General features: G+C 48.3%; 2 protein-coding genes across 7 annotated transcripts in view; both read left to right on the top strand.

Moving 5' to 3' along the window:
- Nucleotides 1-34: 34 nt before the first annotated feature.
- SELENOS (selenoprotein S) lies at nucleotides 35-13,887 on the top strand. Of its 6 annotated transcripts, none has more exons than XR_011727923.1 (10): nucleotides 35-181; nucleotides 1,254-1,388; nucleotides 2,866-2,972; nucleotides 4,196-4,285; nucleotides 4,393-4,471; nucleotides 5,659-6,032; nucleotides 6,692-6,797; nucleotides 8,358-9,829; nucleotides 11,609-11,749; nucleotides 13,755-13,887. XR_011727923.1 is itself a non-coding variant. In XM_071754214.1 (6 exons), the coding sequence occupies exons 1-6, from the start codon at nucleotides 97-99 to the stop codon at nucleotides 5,736-5,738; spliced, it is 576 nt and encodes a 191-aa protein (XP_071610315.1). In that variant the 5' UTR covers nucleotides 35-96; the 3' UTR covers nucleotides 5,739-6,575. The 6 variants fall into 6 exon arrangements, 1 of the variants encoding a protein (XP_071610315.1); XR_011727924.1 differs by lacking the exon at nucleotides 13,755-13,887 and adding an exon at nucleotides 12,247-12,364; XR_011727922.1 differs by lacking the exon at nucleotides 13,755-13,887 and adding an exon at nucleotides 12,250-12,364.
- A 1,147-nt stretch (nucleotides 13,888-15,034) lies between these two features.
- CHSY1 (chondroitin sulfate synthase 1) overlaps nucleotides 15,035-22,207 on the top strand; it is a 75,012-nt gene continuing 67,839 nt past the window's right edge. The window contains exon 1 of the mRNA XM_071754212.1: nucleotides 15,035-15,672. Coding sequence (XP_071610313.1) covers nucleotides 15,047-15,672 — 626 coding nt within the window. The 5' untranslated portion in view covers nucleotides 15,035-15,046. The remainder of the gene's footprint in view (nucleotides 15,673-22,207) is intronic.

Genomic DNA, 22,207 nt, shown 5'->3' on the forward strand with positions numbered 1-22,207 from the left:
TTTTCGGCCCTCAGGTGGTGCGGGAGGAGCAGGGCGGTGATTGGCTCGGGAGGGGCGGGTCCCGGATGTGAGTCGGCGGTAGCGGCGGCGGCGGGGATGGAGCTGAGGGATGGAGGGGCCGCGGCGGGGCCTGGGCAGCCCGGGCTGAGCTGGGGGGGTCTGGAGCTCCTGATCAACACGGGTGAGGGGATGGGGAGGGTCTGGAGCTTCCCCTTCACACGGGTGAGGGGATGGGGGGGTCTGGAGCTCCTGATCAACACGGGTGAGGGGATGGGGAGGGTCTGGAGCTTCCCCTTCACACGGGTGAGGGGATGGGGGGGTCTGGAGCTCCTGATCAACACGGGTGAGGGGATGGGAGGGTCTGGAGCTCCTGATCAACACGGGTGAGGGGATGGGGAGGGTCTGGAGCTCCCCCTCCACACGGGTGAGGGGCTGAGGAGGGGCTGGAGCTTCCCCTCCACACGGGTGAGGGGCTGGAAGGGCCTTTAAACTCCTGATCCACACGGGTGAGGAGATGGGGGGGCCTGGAGCTCCTGATCCACACGGGTGAGGGGCAGCGGGGGCCTGGAGCTTCCCCTCCACACGGGTGAGGGGATGGGGGGATCTGGAGCTCCTGATGCACACGGGTGAGGGGATGGGGGGGTGGCCTGGAGGGTCTGGAGCTTCCCCTCCATACGGGTGAGGGGATGGAAGGGGCCCTCGAGCTCCTGATCCACACGGGTGAGGAGATGGAGGGGTCTGGAGCTCCTGATCCATACGGGTGAAGGGATGGAAGGGCCCTCGAGCTCCTGATCCACACGGGTGAGGTGATGGAGGGGTCTGGAGCTTCCCCTCCACACGGGTGAGGGGATGGAAGGGCCCTCAAACTCCTGATCAACACGGCTGAGGGCTGGGGAGGGTCTGGAGCTCCTGTTACACACAGGTGAGGGGATGGGGGTGCCTGGAGCTCCTGTTACACATGGGTGAGAGGCAGGGGGGGTCTGGAGCTCCTGATGCACACGGGTGAGGGGATGGGGGGGTGGCCTGGAGGGTCTGGAGCTTCCCCTCCACACGGGTGAGGGGATGGAAGAGGCCCTCGAGCTCCTGATCCACACGGGTGAGGGCTAGGGAGGGTCTGGAACTCCTGATCCACACGGGTGAGGGGGTGGGGGTGCCTGGAGCTCCTGATCCACACGGGTGAGGGGATGGGGAGGGAGCCTGGGGCTGCTGCTTCCCCTCAGCTCCCTCTCACCTCCGTCTTGTCCGTGTCCCAGTGTGCTCCCTGCTGTCCAGCTATGGCTGGTTCATCGTCTTGGCCGCTGTCGTCATTTATTTCCTCGTCCAGAAGGTGTCCCGGAGCCTGGCGGGCAGGCCCGGCAGCCAGCACGGAGCAGCCGAGGCGGCTGTGGGTGAGTGAAGCTCTCTCCGGGTGCTTAGGGCGGTGCTTGAGTCTCTTCCCGGCTCCTGGGAATGCTCTGGGATCCCTGGCAGCTGCCCACAGGGTCCTTGTTTAATAACAACCCAAAACGGGTTTGGTTCTGAGGGGTTTTGGTGACGCTCAGGCTAACTGAGGAGGCCCATGAAAGTAGACAGATTGTGTTCTTGAAGAAACCCTGGTGAAGAAGTTGGACCAAGAGAAGTGTTTTTAAAAGGCTTTCCAGGAGGGGTCATGGCCCAGGGGAAGGAGGTTGGGAGAGAAGGAGCAGAGTGTTGCAGAATAAGGGAGCAGATGGGCTTGGGTCATGCAGGAGCTGAGAGAACATTGGTTTTAAATTAATTGTCAGTAATTCAATACCTTTTGGACTCATCAAACTTAACCAAAACATCCACATCTAAATACTGGGAACAGGAACATTCTGAATTAGTATTTTATTAATGTTCATTATCTCTCCTTCCAGTTATTCCTTCCCTGTTCCCACTCTGGCAGGATTGTGTGTGTTTGGGGTGTAACTCCCTTTCTTATCAAGTCTGACAGAGGTTGACAATCTTAAAGCCTCAGGATCCTCCCTGCCTGCTCTGGACATTGGGTGCCCTAAAGCAGAGGCAGCACTTCTGTGGCTGCCAGAACAAGGAGTGCCTGGCTCTGGTTACTTTGCCATGCTGCCCTTGTTCATGCTGATTAAATCTTGATTTAATTGCCCAAACTGCCTATGAAGGTCATCTGAGTTTATTTGCATGCTCAGCACTGAATGGTAACAAGTGTAAAAAGGAGAGAAAGAAACGTGGAGGTAGTTCAGCTGCTGAGGAAAAAATAGTAATACTTGCCATTGCCTGGATATAACTTTTATTTTGAGTTATTCTAAAGGCCAGGCATGGAGAGAAGTGGTGACTTAATGTAAATTTTCCAAGGCTGCCAGTTTTCTCTTGAGATGTGTGTGCTGCTTGTTATCTCTCTGCTGATGGACATGGTCAATCTGCCACTGCTCTGCTGAAACAGGCAGGAGCAGTTGCCAGGAGTAGGAGTGAATGTGGGTGCTTGCCTCATCCTTTTACTTAAAATAAGTTCTCTGGGTAAAAATGGAGTTACTGTGAGGCCTGGCTGGTGCTTCTGGGATCATTTGTGTCAGAAAAAATCCTTCAGACGTAGAAGGCAGCATCCCAGAAGTGTCAATTATAATTTCTTATACATAATTGTCCTTATTAATTAAAACCCTGTTGAAGTAATTGCTATAAAAATATTGAGACATTAGGAATTCTAATTTAGAGATATTGAGACTTTAGGCATTTAGCATCTAAATTACTGTAAAAGATTGTCTGGAAACTGAACTTGAGGTGTCATTTGCTGCAGAACAGCTGCAAAGAGAGGTGTGAGCCTTTCCTTCTTGCAGCTCTTTGAGGAGAATCATCTAGAATTTATTTTGAACAACTCTTTCCCAATTTTCCTAGAGCCTGACATGGTGGTGAGGAGGCAGGAAGCCTTGGCAGCAGCTCGCCTCAGGATGCAGGAGGAGCTGAATGCCCAAGCAGAAAGATACAAAGAAAAACAAAGACAGGTAAGCAGGGCTCCTTTCTTTAGCTCATGAGTTTGTCAGCAGGCACTTTGCAGCTCTTAGGAAGGTTTATTCCATGCTGGATGCCAGAGAACAGGAGCCTCGTGCTGGAATGTAGGGGGTGGGTTTTTCCCTGGGCCACTTTTGAGATGTTTTGGGGCAGTGAGCACCACCATGGACCTCCCATCCTGCAAGCACTTCCATGCTGTGTGGTCTGATGTCTTCCTGCTCTTGGTTGATTGGTACATAGAGAGTTCTGCTCCTCCTGGAGTCACTCATCTCTCTGGGATGCTGTGGGCCTCATATTTTGTTGGTTTGGGGTTTTTTTATGGGTCTGTCTCTAGCTACAGGAACACAGCTATGTGTGCAGTGAAGGGCTTGGAGGGGATTTAGTGGTGTTCAGACTAACTCTGTGCTGTGTTTTCTGTTCTTAAGGGCAAACATAAGTTCCTAGGAGTGTAGCTTAGTGTTGCTGGGATGCAGTGGTTTGAGCTGCAGCTTGGGATGAGGAGGCACAGCATGAAAAATGGAGGTGATCAGCATAGCAGAAACATTGCTCATTAACCCCAACTCTTTGCCTGTTTCACCTTGTGCAGTCAGCTTCATTCAGCCCTTAATCCACAGCTGGTGCTCCCAGACAAATTGGCAGTGAAAACCAAAAGAAAAGTCATATTGTGGAAGAAAACATGTGAAAAACTTCAGCCTAGTGAGCATGGACTGGGGGAGCTTGGCTTTCTCTGGATGGAGCAGTCACCTTGTTTCCCTCCTGTTTGTTGAGAAGAAGGCATTTTGTCTTAATCACTAATTTCTTTTGTTTTGTGGATAGGTTGCTTTAAAAGAGAGCTGCTGTTCATGTATATTGGGATTTAAATATGCAGCTGGCTGTCTTGTTCATTTGAAAACCACACTTTATTCAGCAGAACCATATGTTAAGCATGGAATTGTTTTGCATGCAGTATTCCTTGCTCAGGACAGCTCATAACCTCAGGATTTCAGCTTGCCACTTGGTTCTCTTTTGCCTTGAAAATGTTTTAAAGCAGCAGGTGGCCAAAAGCAGCTGCAGACACAGGGTGAAGGGGTGGCTGGGAAGATGTTTGTGTTTTAGAAAGTAAATGCTTCTGTAAGCTCAGAGATAGAGACAGATCCCTTGAGTTTTGGTGAGTCTTGGAGCTGTTTCTGTTTTCTTTTGGTTCTGAAGTCTTCTGTGTCCTGGGTTTGTCCCTCAGCTTGAAGAGGAGAAGCGAAGGCAGAAGATAGCAATGTGGGAAAGTATGCAGGAAGGAAAAAGCTATAAAGGAAACCTGAAGCTGAACCAGGTAACAGCTGTGTGGGTGATCAGGTTACAGTTCTGTCAGTGTCTGTCATTAGATGAGCAGAAATGCACCATGATTAAATTCTGAGTGACTTCTGCTTTTGTCAACAGCAAGAAGCAGAGTCTGCTGCCTCCACCTCTTCAGCAGTCCCCAAATCCAAACCCAACAAAAAGCCCTTGCGAGGAGGGGGTAAGTAGGAAATCTTTGAGATCTGAAACAGAGCTTTATCCAGCTGCTTACACAATCCTTAAAACATTTTTTTTTCTCTTCTTTGAGGAGGAAACAAAATGTGCCTGACACACAAACTCCTCAGAGCAGTGTGGCTGCTTTGCCCTTGATGCAAAACCCAGCAGGAAGATTCTGAGCTGTTTAATAAGGGTGGATTCTAGGGGCTGATTCTATCAAATACCCCTTCTTGTTCTTGCACAGAATATTCACCACTGTGGGAATGAGAAGTAGCTTGTGGGATCAAGGCAGCTGGGTTCCCAGGTTCTACCTGTCCTAGTTCCACCCTAAGCAAAAATCTTTGCTTAAGTAAAAGATGACACAATTAGAGGTGCCAGATCTTCTCCTGAGGTAGATCAGCACGAAGTGAAAGAACCACCTGCACTCTTCAGCTGCTAAATTAAGCTAGAAAGCAGAACCTGGCTTGTCTGAGAGAAACAAACTTTTAAGATGGAGGTGATACTTGAATTTTGGTGGAATAGGTGAATTTGTAACCTGCTTGGTTAGCACCACTCCTGGGAAGGATTTTGCTTGTCCTTTTCTTTTCCATGTATGGAACAAATTTGAGGATGTGTGCAGAGTTGTATCTTTTCAAGTGTGTACTCAGAAAATGAAGTTACCTGTAGCTGTGGCACTGGAGGTGCAGCTAAAGCATCTCTTTGCCTTAATGCCTGCATTGGCATTTTCAAAATCTTTTAAAAAACATTTTTGCAGTAGCAACGAGTGGTTCTACCTTTCCACCTTCTGAGAATCCCTTCCTCTCAGGACTAGGATAGAAGATTATTTTAAGCCCCTCGTGCAGGGTTTCCTGTGAGTTCCTGTGACTGCTCTGTTTATTCTGCAGAGCAGCACTAAAGCCTCAGTGCAGACTCTTAGATAATTAACTGGTAATGAATTTCAATTTAATTTAATCCAAAGGGGTCAAATTAAACCACAACTTTTGCAATGCCTTTTACTGGGAGCACCACAAAACCAACCCATCTCAAGGCTGGATATTTTCTCTGCTTTACTTTTCCTTAAAATGTTGCCTGTGTGGTAAGTATGAACGAGGTGCAAATGATCAGGATTTATTTTTTTGTGTTCCCTGTGTGTTGGTTAAAGCCTTTTGAGGATGAATATTAATCCAGTGGCTTTCTCCTCTGTAATTCCAGGCTATAACCCCCTGTCTGGTGAAGGAGGTGGCACTTGTTCCTGGAGGCCAGGCCGGAGAGGCCCATCAGCAGGAGGATGAGGTTAAATTAACCTCCCTGCTGTCCCAGCTCTCAGAAGCTTTGATCTTCCCCACTGTCTTAACTGCCTACAGGTTGCATGTCACAGTGACTCCTTGGGGCTGGGGCTTAGTGCTGGTGTGGACTTGAAACCTGATTTACACCATTTCCAAACAGCAGTGAAGAAACTTGAGACTACACAAGAAAAACACCTGGTCCTTTGAGAGTGGCTGAGGACAATTTGGGTGCCATCAGTTCATTTTCACTCTTCCATAGAGGGGAAGCATGGTCTGCAGCTCAAGCCTCCACCTGAGAATGTGAGACCTGGGTTCTGTGGCTGTTCAGAAGACAAGTCTTGGGCAAACTGAATTAACTACACTTGGTTTACCTCAGTAAAATGAGGATATTTACCATGCTCAGACATGTGTTAACAGAGTTGCTGTGTTTGGCAGGCAGGTACCTTAGAGAGGAGGGATATTGTTGTCAGCAGATACTGTTCTTGGCAGAGACCTTGAAATTTAGGAGGAGAGACTGAGAAAAAAACCAAAACAGATGACCTGACACACAGCACAGATTTGCAGTGCAGGCCACTTACTGCAGAAAGTCTCTGTGACAAGCTATCTTCAATGATGTTTTCCTTATAAATGGTGAACAAACCAATGAGGATTACTGATTCTAGGCAGCAGATAAGGGGGGGGAGTAATTTTTTTTTTTTCAGTGGCTTTGTAAAAAGAAAACACTGTTAATATTAAATATAATTGCAAACAAATTACAGAGCTAGTATTTACCATCTTGTGTTTTTCTACAGCATCTTTTTATATAGAAGGCATATGTTCTAGTGCAATAAACATGTAAGTCAAGATGAGAGGTCAAGTGAAATGATTTTCATTTGACTATACCACAAAGAAAAGGGGTTTTGAGTTGTTCTTTTCTTTCTTTCTTTTTTTTTTTTTTTTTTTTGTTTTTCTTTAAACAGGTTGGTTGTGTTCCAAATGATGAAATTTAGAAGAATTTCCTTCAGGTTAAGACAAAAGTTTTCCCAGGTTTAAAAATTAAACTCCTTGTTCTCTTCCCCACCTGCTGTAAGTGATCCTGAAATGAGACACTGTGGGTTGCTCAGCACTCCAGCTGTATTTGAATCTAAATCAAGAATATCTGCAACAATGTGATGGAGCAGGGAGGGTTTTTTGCCAATTACTGTAGGCAAACATGATCTGAGTAGGAGGGGACACCCAGGCATGGTCACCCCAAGCACTGCCAGGTATTTAGTGGGAAAAGGGAAGCTGCAAACTTCTGCTGGGCAGCAGGACTGTGCTCAGCTTTAAGACAGCATCAAGGTTACACCTTGGGGGTGCTAAGAACTCACTTTGTAACTACTCTCTTTGTTCTGAACGTGGCTTGGGGTGGGAGCTGGGTTGCTGTCCTAAAATCCCAGCTGGGGCTGAGGTTTCTTCTTAACCTGCTGCTGCCTGAGGGTTGTTTGTGCTGACGAAGAGGTTCTGGCTGACAAATGTGTCCAGCTGGCAAGTGAGGGACTGGAAGGAGTCTGCATCCCTCTGAGATCTTTGTCCTTGTAGCCAGCACTGTGGATAGAAACTAAAGGTAGAACTGGGCATGGCAATGGAGCTTTCCAAACATTCCATCCCCTGGATCTCTCCAGGACAAAATACAAGAAAACAAGGAAAACCCAGGCTGTCCTTGATGAGGAGTGAAGTAACTGTCAGTGTGTGACTGCATCCCTGTGACTGAGCTTGAGCAGAGGCATTAAAGACTGCATCCCTGTTTCATTAGCCCAGCTTAGGGCTGCTTGAACACTTCTGAATACTTAGCACCTGGAATATCTGTGTTTATCAGTAGATATCAATGCCAAATTGGCATACACTGTGTGTATGTAGATAAACTGATGAGCAGTATCTGATTTTTCTTGACTCTAAATGCATCAGGAACATGTTGCTCATGAGTTTTAAAGTTGCCAGGTAGTGAAATGGAAAGGCAAAGAACCTTTTGCTTTAGACCCATGAAGCAAGGACTAGGTGAAGTGAGGAGAATCCTAATGTTCCTTGGGAAACTGCTTCTCATTTCCAGGCTTCTGTGTGTAAACTTAAATTTCCATTGTTGCAACATGGACCCATGTATGTAACTTCAGGGTTTGTTTTTTAATAAGGAGAAAAAAAAAAAATGGAAGTGGGGGGAGGATATTTTCAAGATCTGAAGATTCTTCATCAGTAAAGAAGAGTGAATTGTTTTCTTACTCATGCCTCTGGGAACATTTTCCCCTTGTGTTGGGGAAATAGGCAACAGACTGAGGTGTTGTCTTCACAAAAACAACTGGGGGAGGTTGTTGTTTTTAAAGAAGCAGAATTCCTTGTGTTGATAAAAGGGTAAGGAGGGTTTGATTTAATTCAGTAAAATATTTTAAGAAATAAAACAGCAGGTCTGAACGGAGCACATGCTGATCTGTCTCTGTCTCAAGACTTGCTCCTGGCTAGGACTGGGGCTATGGATTTTTGCCCAATTCTAAGATTTAGTAAGACATATCCAGGGAGGATCAAGTGATTTACATATTTCTGGAAACTTCAACCTTCTCTCTCATTTTTTTCAATTTTAATCATCAAGTCCCTTTTTTTTTTTCTTTTTATCAGACACTTCTAAGCTATTGAGCAGCGTGGGAGGAAGAACCTCAGTCTGTAAAACTTCTCTTTTGGCTCATGACCTGTGCAAAGAGAGGGGAAGGGTTTTTGCTCTGACTTCAGATGGAAAGCTCTCCCTTGACCACAAAGAAGTATGGAAAGGTGGTTGCTTTGTGATCTATAGATGAAGAGTAAAGCATGCAGGAGGCATTAGGTGAAAGGGAAGTATTTAATGAATCCATTGTTCCTGCTTTGGTATGAATTCCCAAGAACTTGAATTATGAAAGTTCATATTAAAAAGCCTTCAGGAATTTTTTTTTTTTTCTCCCTACTTACAGCAGTTATGCAAGAAGCCTCTTACTCTACTGATGCTGATGTTCTGGAAATATCTTTACCTGGAAGCAGGTAGCTAACAAATGTAGAGTTCATACAATGTGATAAAACTGCTACATAATGTTACTTATCCCAAGTCAAGCAAGTGTTCAGAGGCCCAAAAATATCCTGAAATTTTTAGTTGCTTGAAAAATGCAGCTAAGTATTTTTCTTTACCTTTCAGATGATTTACATGCTGGAGGAACAGTTTTTCATTTTCCTTAAGTTGCAGATGAGGTCCAGTTCCTGCATAGTTCTCTTAAGTATTCATCAGGAGATACTGAGCCCTGGGATTAAACCCAAACAAAACATGGTGTCACCCTCATAAAATTGATTTGGCTTTATTTTTGCCTCTCAGAAGCACTGTGAAAATGATGGGAAGGTTTTTAAGAGTTAGATTGCATTGCATGCTTGGTTGTTTTTAAAAAAGTATGTTTCTTATACCAGAAATTTTTAATAATAAGCAAGAGAAAATGGACTGTGGAGAGTAAGGGCAAACAGGGAACCTGTCAGCAGAGCTGTTCCAAGGTGTCCTGGAATGATCTGTCTGCTCTTCAGAGATCCATGTGAATGAAAATGATACTTGCACCCAGATCTGCAAGGGACTGCTCTCCCAGCAGAGGCTGAATGCAGGTCTGAAATGGCAGTACTAAAACTTGTAACCTACTGAGTTTAATGTGGTTCTGAAGCATTTTGACTCAAAACTCAAGAAATTAGGTTCTGCAGTTGCTCTCTGCCCTGCTTGGTTTCATCCTTGCATTGTGCTGATACTCAGTGGTTTGCATTGGGTTTTTTCTTCTTGGGTTTTCTGGTTTGGTTTTTTTGATTTTTTTTTTTCCCCCTTCCTAGGAAGGCTCCTAAGGAAGAGCATTCCCAGAGCTCTCTGCAGAAGGATCCAGCCTGGCAGGCTCCTGTCCAGCAGCTCTGCAGTTAATGGTTGCATCCTGATCTGTCCTTCACCCTTCCTGTGCTCAGCCAGGCACTTCCCATCTCTCACAGTTGAGTTTTTCCAAGCCTGGCTTCACATCAGCTCACAGCCCTGCATCACATCCACCCTTTGGACCATTTTTGCTCTTGGGCAGGCTGCAAGTGACACCTTTGCAGAGATCAGGGTAGTCAGGAGTGGAGGGCAGTGTGTTCTTATCACTGAAACTATTTAATTTCCAGCTGCAGAAAAAAGCCTGTCTAGAAGTGGATGGGCTGAAGACTCTGGGGTTTGGGGTTGTTTTTTCTATTTTTTTTATTGAATTGAGGTTTTTTTTTTTTGGTTTGTTTTTTTTTTTTTCAGTCTGCACTCCATTTGGAATGAAAAACTTGGCTTTTGGAACAGCTCTGCAACCACAAAGGAAAAGCATAGGGTTGCTGGCTGGGTGGTGTCCTGGCCCCATTGCACCATTGTAGCTGATTTTCTCTGAGCTTCCAAGGCAGCTGTTCCAAAGCTGACACACACCCTGCCCATATTCCCAGCTCCAGAGCCAGCAGCTTCAAAAACTTCCATCAGTTTTTATGAAGCAACCAATGGCTGCAATGGAAACCCCTCAGCTGAGTTTTGATGGTGAATATCTTCATTTTCATTGGGATTTTTTGTTGCAGGGGCTGGCAGGGTGTGCAGCTGCTGCTCTGATGTCTGGGGTTTGGTTTGGGGTTTTTTGGTTTTTTTTTTTTTTTTTCCCCTGTGATAATTTGTGTTTTGAAGTGGATCCTGCTAAAAGGCACAGAGCAAGATAACCACTGATAAATTAATGATTTAATTCCTCTGGGTCTGCCATAGTTGGCTAATCAAGGTTCTGCCCTGGTTTCAGAGCTGGTACTGTGGGTAACATTAAAGTAGGGAGGGCAAGGAAAAGTTTAAAAATTCTATTTAAAGAGAATGGAAGGAAATTGGATATTCTGAAATAACTGGCTTTCCAATCTAGTTCTGCTGCTCTGTTGTGTGCATTAAAATGGGAAGCTCTGTTAGGAGGGGCTGCAAGATGCAACTTTGAGGAGAACCAAACCCAACCCAGGTTCCTAAAGTGCCACTTTTTCACAGAGTAGGAGGGTAACATTCCCTGGAAATTGAGCTGGCTGCTTCTCAGGGATATTGCATTCCATGCTTGCTTTTTAAATTCCCCTTTCTAGACTTTGCATGTTAAAAATCCATCACCCTCCTTGATGGAAGCTGGAGAAGGCATTGATTCACCACCCAGGAGATGAAAATGGGGGGAAACTGTGGGGCTGTGTGGGGAGCAGGGACGGTTTTCCTTTCCCTTTCCACCTCCCCCGAAATCCCAAACCCATTCCTGGCTGGAAAAGTGGCTGTTGCAGTGCAGGACTGGGCCAGAGGATGGCAATATTGGCCTGGCTTCCCAGCAAGGAGCAAGTCCTGATATTTTTATGCCTTGAGCAGGGCATCCCGAGTGATTCAGCTGAGACAAAAGGTTGGGACTGGTCCTGTGGCAGGACCAGGAGAGGATGGGGAGGGAAAAAAAAAAAAAAAAGAAAAAAAAGTGGGTGCTGGATCTGGGGAAGGAGTTTCTGCATCATTTGGGAAAATGCAACAGTGCTGGAAATACTGTGACAGAGACAAATGCTGCTGGTTGCCCAGCTAGATTTTTTCCACCATGAGTCTGTTACCTTGAATATACAAAGTATGCCCATTTTCCAGTGCCTGGGTATTTTTTAGAGTACTGGTTTAAGTACTGGAACATTCATAATTAAAGTTGTTGGAGCATTTGGGAAGTGGTTCACTTCTTTAACTAGTTTTAAAAGATGCTAAAAGATATATATAATGTAGAAGGCACATCCTGTAAGTATGAGAGTGGGCTCACTGCTGTGGAAAAATTGGAGATTAGAACTGATGGGTAAAAGAAGTGGTTGCAATGCAAGATAATCCCATTTTTTTTCTACAGGGCAGAGTCCCCTGCATGGAAGGAACTTTTTTCCTTTTGCTATTAGGCTTCTTTATTCCAAAATATACATGATATCTGCAGACAAAGCAGCTCACTGCTTCAAGGACTTGGCTTTTCCATCGTTTCAGGATAAGATTAGAGGTTTGTTAATCTGATTAACAATCTAAACTTTGTGGGCTGGTCAAGTGGGCTCTTGCTGACTGCTCTGGGTGCTGATCTCAGTGGGCTGAGTGGGATGGGAGCACAGAGATGGGGCACACACCATGTGTATCCTCTTCAGATTTCAGAAAGCCCTCAGTATTTCCTCAAGCAATCCTGCATCTGATAGAAAATATGCTGCATAAAAGTTTGTTTATGCTTCTCCTCAGTGTTCTAGGAGAAAAATGCCATGGCTTTTACTGTACAGTAGCTTTAACACATAGTGTCAACCATTTATTGAGACTAGGAGCAATATGAACAGGGGAAGGCACTTAAATGTGATTATGCAGTATGACATTTCTCTGCCAACCAAATTAAAACCATCCTTGAGGCAGGTGAGGGCAGGGTTATAATTCAGCTGGAAGCATTAAGCTGTGCTCTTCAATTTTTCCCTTAATTTGCCCTTTTTCCACTCTTTTCTTTTCCTGTAATGGAACCAGCAGCTGCTCTATGCAAGGAGAAGGGAGGGGACAGGAGCAGGAAAAGGGGTCCTTGCCCACTTAATACTTGTGAACATGACTTTGACATAATAAATAAAATCAAGTTGAAGCCCTTTAATGTGCTTGGGGAGATTGTGTGACCATCACAGCATTCCCAGGTCATCCCAGCCCTACAGCCAGTGCTGTGATCTCTGAACGTGCCTCCTCTCCAGTTGAAATCCTGGCACCAAGAAACCTCCTTCTCCTGCCCCTTCCCCAGGCTCTCTTTCCTCACCCCCTGCCCACAGCAAGGTCCAGGACCATAATTGCTCAGGGGAGGCTCAGGGAGGTGGGAATGTGCCAAATGAGAGCTCGAGGGAGCTGAGAGCTGACTGGGGAGAGTGCTGCTCCTCTTCATCGTTTCCATGTGTGCTCGAGTCGCATGAAGGTTTCAATTCTGATGACTAACTCCTTTTTTTTATGGGAAGAAGCCAACTGACAGCTCCTCAGCCCCAAACCTTCTCTTTTTTTATTGCCTTTTAACCACGCTAGCTCTGCCTTTTCCTGTAATTCATAGGCCACAGTGGCTTTCCCTTGAATCAGGAGATTTTTATTGCTGATTTGGAGCACGCTGAGAGTAATCCTGTTCCTGCTCACGAACTTGCCACATGTTTCTCCTTTGGAAAGGAGTGGCCTTACTTTTTTTGTTTTAGCTTGAATGTCTGTCAGGGTCCTGTATTTCAGGACTTGAAAGTCAGACTTGAGGGGAGAAACAGAGTTTGACAAGGTCCCTTTTAAAGCAGGGTAAAAGATCCACGTGTGCAGGGGGGCACAGACAACCCCAGGCTGCACAGAAAGGGATGGGAACACCACTGGTTAGAAATAACAGAGCATTGGAATGGCTGGGAAGCAGAAGGGAATTACAGCAGTGGTTTGGGTGGGATTTCCTCATATGGAATGGATGGAGAGGACACTATTGCAGAAAAGGAATTATTTTAGTAAGATGAGCTGAAGTGGATGGTGGGAGAAGGGTCCCAGAGCTTTGTGCTGGTGCTGTGGGAGCAAATGTGGGGTACAGCCCTAGGTCTGCCCAGTGCCTCGTGCAGAGATGTCTGGTCAGCTTTTGAGGAGCCCTTTTGGGTGGTAGCAGGCATGGAGCTGTTGGAAAGCTGTTAACATTCACTGCACATGAGCTAGGGCTGCATTTGTAACCCTTTCTTGGTGTTTTGCAGCTCTTGAAGGCTTGCAGCCTGGGCAAAATGCCTTCCAGGGGGCTTTTGTCAAGCAATGGTGCTCCTGTCCTCCCCTGGCTTTCCCCCCTTCCTGTTTATTCCAGTTTGCACTTTTTTTCCTTTCCTTCTCTTTCACCATTTAGTTCTTCCCTTCCTCTTCTCACAAACATACATCTCAACACTTCTGTGTTCTGTCTGGGCACCCGAAAGGAGATGAGCTGCTCTTCTTTCCTCTTTCCTGTTAATTGCTTTTATTTCTTCTCCAGTTTCTGTTTCTTTTTTTTTTTTTTTGTTCAGTACTATAAATTGTGGTGGAACTTCCCTTGTGTTACCCGTTGCTCCTGCCATCACAAGAGTTCATCAGTGCTGACCTCTGAGGACTTGCACCATCACAAGAGCAATAAAAACCACACAAAAGCTTTTTTGTCAAGACGTAGCCATTTTGTTAGATAACCAGATTATGATGTTACCTGCTAGTTCCCAGAACTGGGGCAGTTACTTCCTGAGCAAAGATCATAAAAATCTGTCATGTATGGCTCTGTGATGTAATGGGGAATATTAATGTGGGACAGCATCCTCTTTCGCAATGGTTCTTGCCCAAGAGCAGCTGCTGTTATGCCAAGACTTTCTTCTTCTCAGCTCGTTGTGGGTGACACCACAATATAAATACATTTTTAAACGGGAAAGCCTGGCAATTGGAGATGCAAAAGCTGGTAGGAAATTGAAACAGCCACAATGATAAGCAGAAGGTCAGTGGGTTGCACTACATACGTTTCTTCTCTTAAGAAAGACCGAAGGGTTGTTGGGTTTTTTTTTTTCCTTCTCCTGTAAAATGTCAAGGGTTTGGGGCTGCAGTGTTTGAAGTTGTAGCGCTCTGTGGATGAGACGCTTGTGTAGAGTCAGTGTGGACAAAGAAATCCTCACCCTGTACAGTTAATGTCCCCACTCTGCCCAGCAGTCATTACAGCCCCCTGGATATGGACTGACCTATTTCTGGTCAGCTTAATTAACAAGGTGGGAAAAAGCACGAGAGCTGCCTGGGCTTTTGCTCCCCCTGGCACCAGAGCGTGTGCTGCACGAACGCATCAGCACCAGGCAAAACCAGGGATGGAAGGATGGGAAATGGACCTCTGGCACCAGCCATGGGCACCGGGGACCTGTCCTAGGTTGGGGCACCAGTCTCCCAGTGCCTTCCCACTGAAGGACTGGGCTGGAATATCAGTCCCAGCTCCTGAGTTCGGGTCCTGTCCTGGGGTTATGCCTGGGCTCCCTATCCCCAGTGCTGGCTCTGAGCACTCTCTGGGGCTCCTCTCCCAGCCTCTGGGTCTGGGCAGCTGAGCAGGGGTTCTGGGGTCTCAGGGGAGGATGCTGTGATCCCTGTCCCCACTCCGGGCAGCTTGCTCAAAGTGCCGGTCCCCGATCCGTGGTCCAGCTCCAGGGCGGTGCTTTGGGATCCGGTCCCTGTCCCGAGGGCACACCCAGGGGCTCCATCTCCATCCCCATCCCGGGCGGGAGTCGAGGGGCCCGGGGGGATTTCAGGGGGGCTGACGGGGGATTGTCGGGGTTTTGTCAGAGGGGTTGACGGGGGAATGTCGAAGGGGTTGAGGGGAGGTTGTCGAGGGGTTGTCGGGGGTTTCCCTCTCCCTCCCTTCATCCGCGGCGGGGTCCGCTCGACGGCGGCCCCAACACCTCAGCGGCGGGCGGGGCCATCAGCGGCGGGGGCCGCACACGGCGCCTGTGCCGAGGGGCAGGGCCGGGAGAGGCGGATCGCCCCCTTTCCCTTCCCTTCCCCTCCCTCCCCTCCGCTTCCCGTCCCTGCCCCTTCCCCCCATGGCGGCTCTGGGCGAGTCGTCGCGGTCGGCGGCGGCGGCGCAGCGCGGGGCGGCGGCGGCGCTGTGAGGAGCCGCGCGGGGCCTGCGCGGCGCGGCGGCGGGCGGGCGGGCATGGCGGGCCGCGGCCGCCGCGCCTGGCTCAGCGTCCTGCTGGGGCTGGTGCTGGGCTTCGTGCTCGCCTCCCGCCTCGTCCTGCCCCGCGCCTCCGAGCTGGCGGCGGCGGCGCGGCCCCGCCGAGCCCGCCCGCAGGGCTGCCGCCCACCGCCCGCCGCCGCCGCCGCCGCCCCGCCGCGCCGCCCCGGCTCGCCGGCACAGAGCTTCCTCTTCGTGGGGGTGATGACGGCGCAGAAGTACCTGAGGAGCCGCGCTGTGGCCGCCCACCGGTGAGCGAGAGAGGGGGGGAGGCTGTCTGCGGGTGGGCTCGGTTGGGTTCGGCTGCGGGCGGACACCTTAAGGGTGCGCTCGGCTCGGCTCGGCTCGGGGCACGGCTGTGCCGCCTGAGGGAGAAGCCGAGGCACGGAGGTCTCCCGCCGCGGGGTCCTTGCGGGCGGGATCCCTCGCCTCGGTGCGGGGAGCGCTCGCCCTTCCCCGGGGCAGGTGTGAGGGGATCCCGCCCGGGACGGGTGTGAGGGGAACCCGCCCGGGACGGGTGTGAGGGGATCCCGCCCGGGGCAGGTGTGAGGGGTTCCCGCCCGCACGCTGCGGTCCGGTTCTCCTCACAGCAGCCCGGGGACGAGGTGCGTTCGCCGGGCGGCCGAGCCGAGGTGTGAGGTAAAAGGCAGAAAGGTGCCCTGAGTCGGTCGGAGACCTGAGGGGTTGGGGTTGAGTGGTGTTGGTTCTCGTTACAGTCTGGTTGAAACGGTACTTGGCAGGCAGACCCGGCGGTCTTGCCTTAGGGTCAGGCAGCCGCTCTCCAGTGAGGGGACACCGACCCTCATGGCGAGGGGACACGAACTGCCTATCCCCGGGGCGGACACATCGGTCAAAGTGCTTGTCTCAATGCTCCTTGCTTTGGGCATGGCCATGCCATGCTGGTGGCTCGGTCGCTGCTTCTGAAGAAAGCTGATAGCCTGATAATAATATTAATAAAAGTAAAGTTTGGAGAGCTCTGGATAGGAAGAAAAAAAAAAACCAAAAAACCACATCATTGCACCAAGCCGACAGCATGCGCTTAGGAGCGAGACCCAGAAAACGTGTCAGGGAACAAAGAGTGAAAATCGGCCCCTGCAAAAAATCAGCCTCTAAAAATCAGCCCCTGCAAAAATCAGACTGTAAGAATCAGTCCCTGCAAAGATCAGTCCCTGCTCGCTGTGGCTGTCGCCAGGGCTGGACCAGGTAGCGAAACAGCCCGACTGGGGAAAGTCAGACAGAGTGAAACGCTCCTGGCTTCAGGCTGGTGAAGGACCTGGGGTCTGTGAGCCACCTGTTTGTACCTTGAGCACACCAGGATTTGGAGCAGGGACGCTCTTTGTCCACCGTAGCCCATCGTGTGGTGTCCAAGCCAGGTCTGGGCATCGCTGCGAGCACCGCGTGCTAATGGGACTTGTGTCCAAAGCCTTGGCAGCATCGGAATAATCGTCTCTTCTGTGAGAGACATGTCTGTGGCTTTGGAGAAACTCTCTGCTCTGCTGGAATATGCTGATTGCTCTGGTGTTTGTGCCAGCAGGCAGTGCTGGGAGGCTGAGCGGGAAGCCTGCTTGGGAAAATCTCAAAGAGTTAAGAGCTAAAATGTCAGCTTGGTTAAACCCCGGCTCTGATGGAGCACTGCACAGCTCGTGCTGTCAGAGGAGCAGCCAGAAGCTCTGGGGAAGGTCTTTCTCTATTAAAATATCCCTTTTAGTCTTGTACTAGAAGAAACCCTTCTCCATCTCCTGCCAGCCCAGGTTGAGGAGTACTTGGCCCTGTTGGCTAGTAGGAACAGGATGGCAAAACTGTGTACAACAGTCTTCTCCTCCCCGTGCCCAGCCCTAGTTTTGGGAAACGGTAGCTCTCTTTATATCCACATTAAACGCAGGAAAATTGCTTAATTTGGGCAATCTGAAACAGATTGTCCACCAACAACAGTTTTAATGGAAGCTTAATTCCTTCTTTCAGCAGTAGACCTGTAATTAAGTTACAGAGGACGCGTGATTGATGCTTTGAAATGGGTGGAAGAATCTGTTTCTTCAGGGTTATGTATTCTTCTGCACTGTGTGGGATGGAGCATTTAGGATTGCAAATCTCCTCAGCCGTGTAATTTACATTTACATACAGAAAGGCTGGAGTCATGTTGGGACACCACGTAACAGATTTCATTGTCCATAAGATTTTGTGTCTTGAATTCAAGGAAAGGAAATTTATCTCAGTATTGGCCAGAAATGTGTGTTAATTGTCAAACATTTTCACTTCGCTGGTAGGGAAAGGATTCTCATCCCTGGCATTGCCCGTGCTTGCTGAACAGCCCTGTGCTGTGGGAGAGCTGGGTTTAGAGAACCAGATCTTCAACATTTGTGTACAAAAAACCCCCTAAACCAAGGCTAAAGATGCAACTTAGCAACTGCAGCTTGAATTGGGCTCCGTCAGCCCTTGGAAAGGCAGTGTACGTATATATATATATATATATATATACATATATAAAGTAGTAGGGCAGTAAAAAGCAATGCTCATTCCTCAGAAGGAGGGATGAGTGTTGCTTTTTTGGCTATTTTGGCTTCACCTCTAGACATGATGTCCACTTTTGGAAGGGCTGAATAAAGAGACCTCTTCACATTGCAGCAGGGCTGAACGCCTTTTTCTCCCCTCTGTTGGTAAAAGACATGAGCTAATGTCCTGGTGACAGGAAGATGGCTTTGGGGGAAGGTAAGGGAAGGCAAACCTGGAATCTTCAATGGCTTTTGGTTGCCATGAAGCACTCGAGCAGACAATTGGGTGGAATTACCACCCGGACAAAGCATCCTGCTGAGCTGAATCGCTGGCACCGGGCAGGGAAATGGGAAGCTGCTAGCAGGGCATTCCCGGGGTGGCAGCCTTGATACCGGCAAGCCAGAGCACTGAAAGGAATTAGGGATTCAGAGGCTGAATACCTCCAAATTGCAGTGGCTCAAAGGCCATTTACAGACGCAGCTAAAAAGGACCCGAGCGGAAAGCATTTGCTGATCCTCGCTGCTGTGAATCCAGATAGGGTCTAACAAGAGGGGAAGCAATCCACTTCCTGACATCAATCACCACCAAAATGACCACTGCAAGGCAAAACGGACCTGCTGGGTTTTCAGGAGACTCTGATTCTTTGAGACAGTCCTGCTTTTGCAGTCTGGGAGAGGGAGGGTAGGCTTTAGACCTACAGTTTGGTTTTTTTTTTTGATGGGCAGATTTGTAGGTTCAGCTGGATCTGAGAGCCAGGTTAGCAGAGCTTCCCTTCCAGGAGGTGGGTGAAAGGCAGTAGCAGGAACTGCGGTGTCACATCAAAGGAAGAGAAAGAGCCAGGGAAAGAGCCATGCAGGAAGGAGTTAAGGTATGGCTGGAGTTCAGGGAAAGTGCAGCAATATGTGCTAATGGTTTTGCAGTGGAGGGGAGTTGTCCTAAAAGAGCTGCAGGAAGGAGAGGATGGGAATAAGCAGTCTCCCAGAAGATTTTAGCCTTCTGTCTCAGGAACAGAAATATCAGGCAGTTAAGTCTTTTCTTGGTTTGCTGGGTTTTTTATTTTTTTATCCTTTTTCTGCGTAGCAACGAGATTTCCTGGGAAACGTGGCAGGGGATGAGTGTGAGTGCAGTTATGCTGAGGTGTCAGAACCTTGGGCAGGAACACAGCCCCAGAACTTCTCAGGTCAGCACAGTCCCCACCACACCTTGAAGTGCCCCACGGCCAGGCTCCTGAGGACCCACGAGTGATGCTGGGGGCTGGTGCTGAGCTGTCCCCCTCCTAGAGCAGGAGGATGCCCTCCCAGGGGCTCCAGTCTGAACGTGCTGCTCCACTGTTCCTGGTAGCTTATAGGAAACAGACTGCACTGGAATCTAAATACCTGAGTGCTTGGAAGAGCTTAAGTGAAAGGCAGCCAGGAGGATCTGGGGTCTAAAGGAGTTTGTATTATCTGTCTAAGCCTGCACTAGCTGCTGCAGAAGTGTAATACAAAACACATTTCTGTGCTGCTTTTTAGATTGAGAGCCTGGGCTGAAGCAGGAGGGTTGGGTAGTTGGTTTTGGTCCTCTCTGGCTGCCAGACTGAGGTGATGTGATGGATTGCAGAGCGTGCACACTTACGGCTTGGGAGGAGGTGGCATGAAGGGACTTTGGTGACAGCAAGGTACACGTTTTGGCCAGCAGATCCACCACACCACAGTGTTGGCAGTAGTGACAACTCCCTGTGTCTTGCCCTCACGTCCTTTAGCAGAAGCATGAGGTGCTTGAGCTATCCTGGCAGTAAGCAGTTCCCTAAAGTTTCTGAGAATGTGTAAGGAACAGTTTGGAAAAAGGAACGCAGTGAGAGCAGCTGGCATTGGTGCATGGGGAATGAGGGGAAATGAAGTCACCTGCACACCTCAAAATAAGATATGGGCCAAACCTCTGGAACCCTTGAGCTTTGATCCCAGTCTGACCCTCTGATCTATGTGCCTGTGGATGGTGATGGGTCCATTTGTCCCAGTTTCCACAAGCAAGGTGGATGGAGATCCATGCACAGAAAACCAACATCACTTTAACTTGGAGGAATTTCATTCAGTGGACTTTAAGGAGCTGTGGAAGCTGCTTGGGTTCCCCATTAAAGCTGGATGCCACGCTGACCTGTAAAAATTTGAAGGGAACTCCCCCTCAGAATCTGAATTCTGTAATGCAGATCTTAACTCCCAAGCTCTTTTAAACATATCTGGAAATTTTGAAAACCAGCTTGGTTTTCTGACCTTTCATGATGGTCATCTGCAGTATCACATGTGGGAGCAGCATGCTGATTTCCATGCTCAGTTCTCCAGGCTAAGCTGTGCTAAACTAGCCCTAAGTCAACATGAAATTTAGCTGAACTATCTATTGAAGAAATCATTCTTTTAGATCTGATATCTTGTTGAGTTCATCACAAAATACTTTCTTCAGCATAATGATACCAGATGATTATTTCTCCAAACTGTGAATGGTTTCTCCAATCTCCTCTAAGGGAGGATCCTGAGCTGCAGACAAAAATGAAATACATTTTTTGTAAGCATCTCCAATTTGGGTCTCTACAAAGGGAGCACTGTCTGCATAAGGCTGCTGACTGTGCTTCTGCTGAGTCTGCAGAGCTGACAACAAAGCAAGGTAATACAAATAAATAATAAATACTGGAAACTGAAGATAAAACATTCCAGATCTGTACTTCTGTGCCAAGCTAGGCTTTAAAAAAAAAATCTTTATAATGAGAAGAAATTATGACTATTTGGTGACTATACCAGTGGTCACTTCTTTACAAATACTGGAATTTATTTTTTTTTCCCCACACAGTCTTTGTGCACACAGTTTTCTGTATTGCATGAATACCTGTAAAAAGTGAGACAAAGTTTTTGGCCCCAGTTTGCTGGTGCCTTGTTCAGATGAAGGCATGTGGAGGATATCCCATGCTCAAAACCTGTTAAGGGGTGAGAAAATTGACTCAGTAGCCACCAGTATCAGAGCAGTCCCAACTGAGGTTTCCTCTAAAGAAATATGACTTAATTCTTCTGTGTAGATGTGGATTCACTTGTCAATACTGGCTTCTAGTTTGTTGTGTGCCCTCCACACTGAGAGAAACCAGGTTACACACCCTGGTGCAGGTTTTCAGGGCTGGGGGGAGGTAACAGAGAACCTTTCTGTCCTGATTCCTCTGCATCCTCCTCTGTAACTCAGCAGATTCAGATTACACGGAGGAGATAAGGTTGGGATCTGTCAGGGCAGTTCAGTTGCTGGGTTTTCAAATGACCACTACAGTACAAGTATCAGTTGTTCAGAACCTGATCTTTCTCTCTGGACAGTGGAGATGGCTGCAAGCTGGCAGAGGCCACAGTGATGACTGCAGGGGAGGTGAGGTGGTCTCTGCAGATGTAGATACAGGAGCCTGGTGGCACAACTGTTGTGACCACATTTCCTTTAAGCAGCCTCATAGGCTGCTAGGGAGGCCTCATACATAGAGGGGGGAAAGGAAGGTGTTAGGTTTTGCTAAAAATACTTTCCTTTGTCATTTTATTATCAAGCAGGCAATTGATTTGAAGGATTCTTATGCTAGAGGAGCCTCATCTGGGAAAGCAGTCCACAGGATCAGGAGGTGTTGAGACAAGAGCTCATCAGCTTGCTGCCCATAACCTGAGAACAGAGCTGGTAAATTGTAGTGGAGGTGGGAAGGCTGGGAGGAAGCACAGCTGCTAACACACAAACCTGCAGAATCACCTGTGACTGGGCCAGCTTGGATTCTTTGCAGTGTCAGATAAAATAAAAATGAAAAGTAGCTTCAGTCAGAATTCATCCCCACGCTTGGTGCTGCTGGTAGCCCAGGTCAGACAGATGTGCTTAGAGCTGATCTTACAGGCTGTGGTTTGGCTTCTTTGGCTGGGTACAACAACGTGTTTCCTGAGCAAGCTGTTGTGTATTCCCTCCCCCCAAAAAAAGTGTCTGCGTGGAGCAGGGAGCTGTGGCTGAGCAGGAAGGAGCAGCCCATGGTGACTCCCATTGTCTCAGCCTCTGCCCAGCAGTGCTTGCGTTGACACTCAGGCAGTTTTTTCATCCTGGGAGCCTATTTTGTCTGTCTTGAGTTCAAACAAACACTCAAAGCCACAGCCACAAATGGAATGGTGAGCCCTGGGAATTGTGTTGTCACAGGAAATGAGCAGAGGCTCAGTCAAGCTACATCAGATCCCCAGGCTGAAGTAACGTGGTGCTGATCCAAGTCATGCAATGATCCTCAGGGTGTGGTTATCTGTAGCATGGGCTGGCTGTGTGCATTATGCC

The sequence above is a fragment of the Heliangelus exortis genome, chromosome 11 (assembly GCF_036169615.1).
Source record: "Heliangelus exortis chromosome 11, bHelExo1.hap1, whole genome shotgun sequence".
Classification (NCBI taxonomy): domain Eukaryota; kingdom Metazoa; phylum Chordata; class Aves; order Apodiformes; family Trochilidae; genus Heliangelus; species Heliangelus exortis.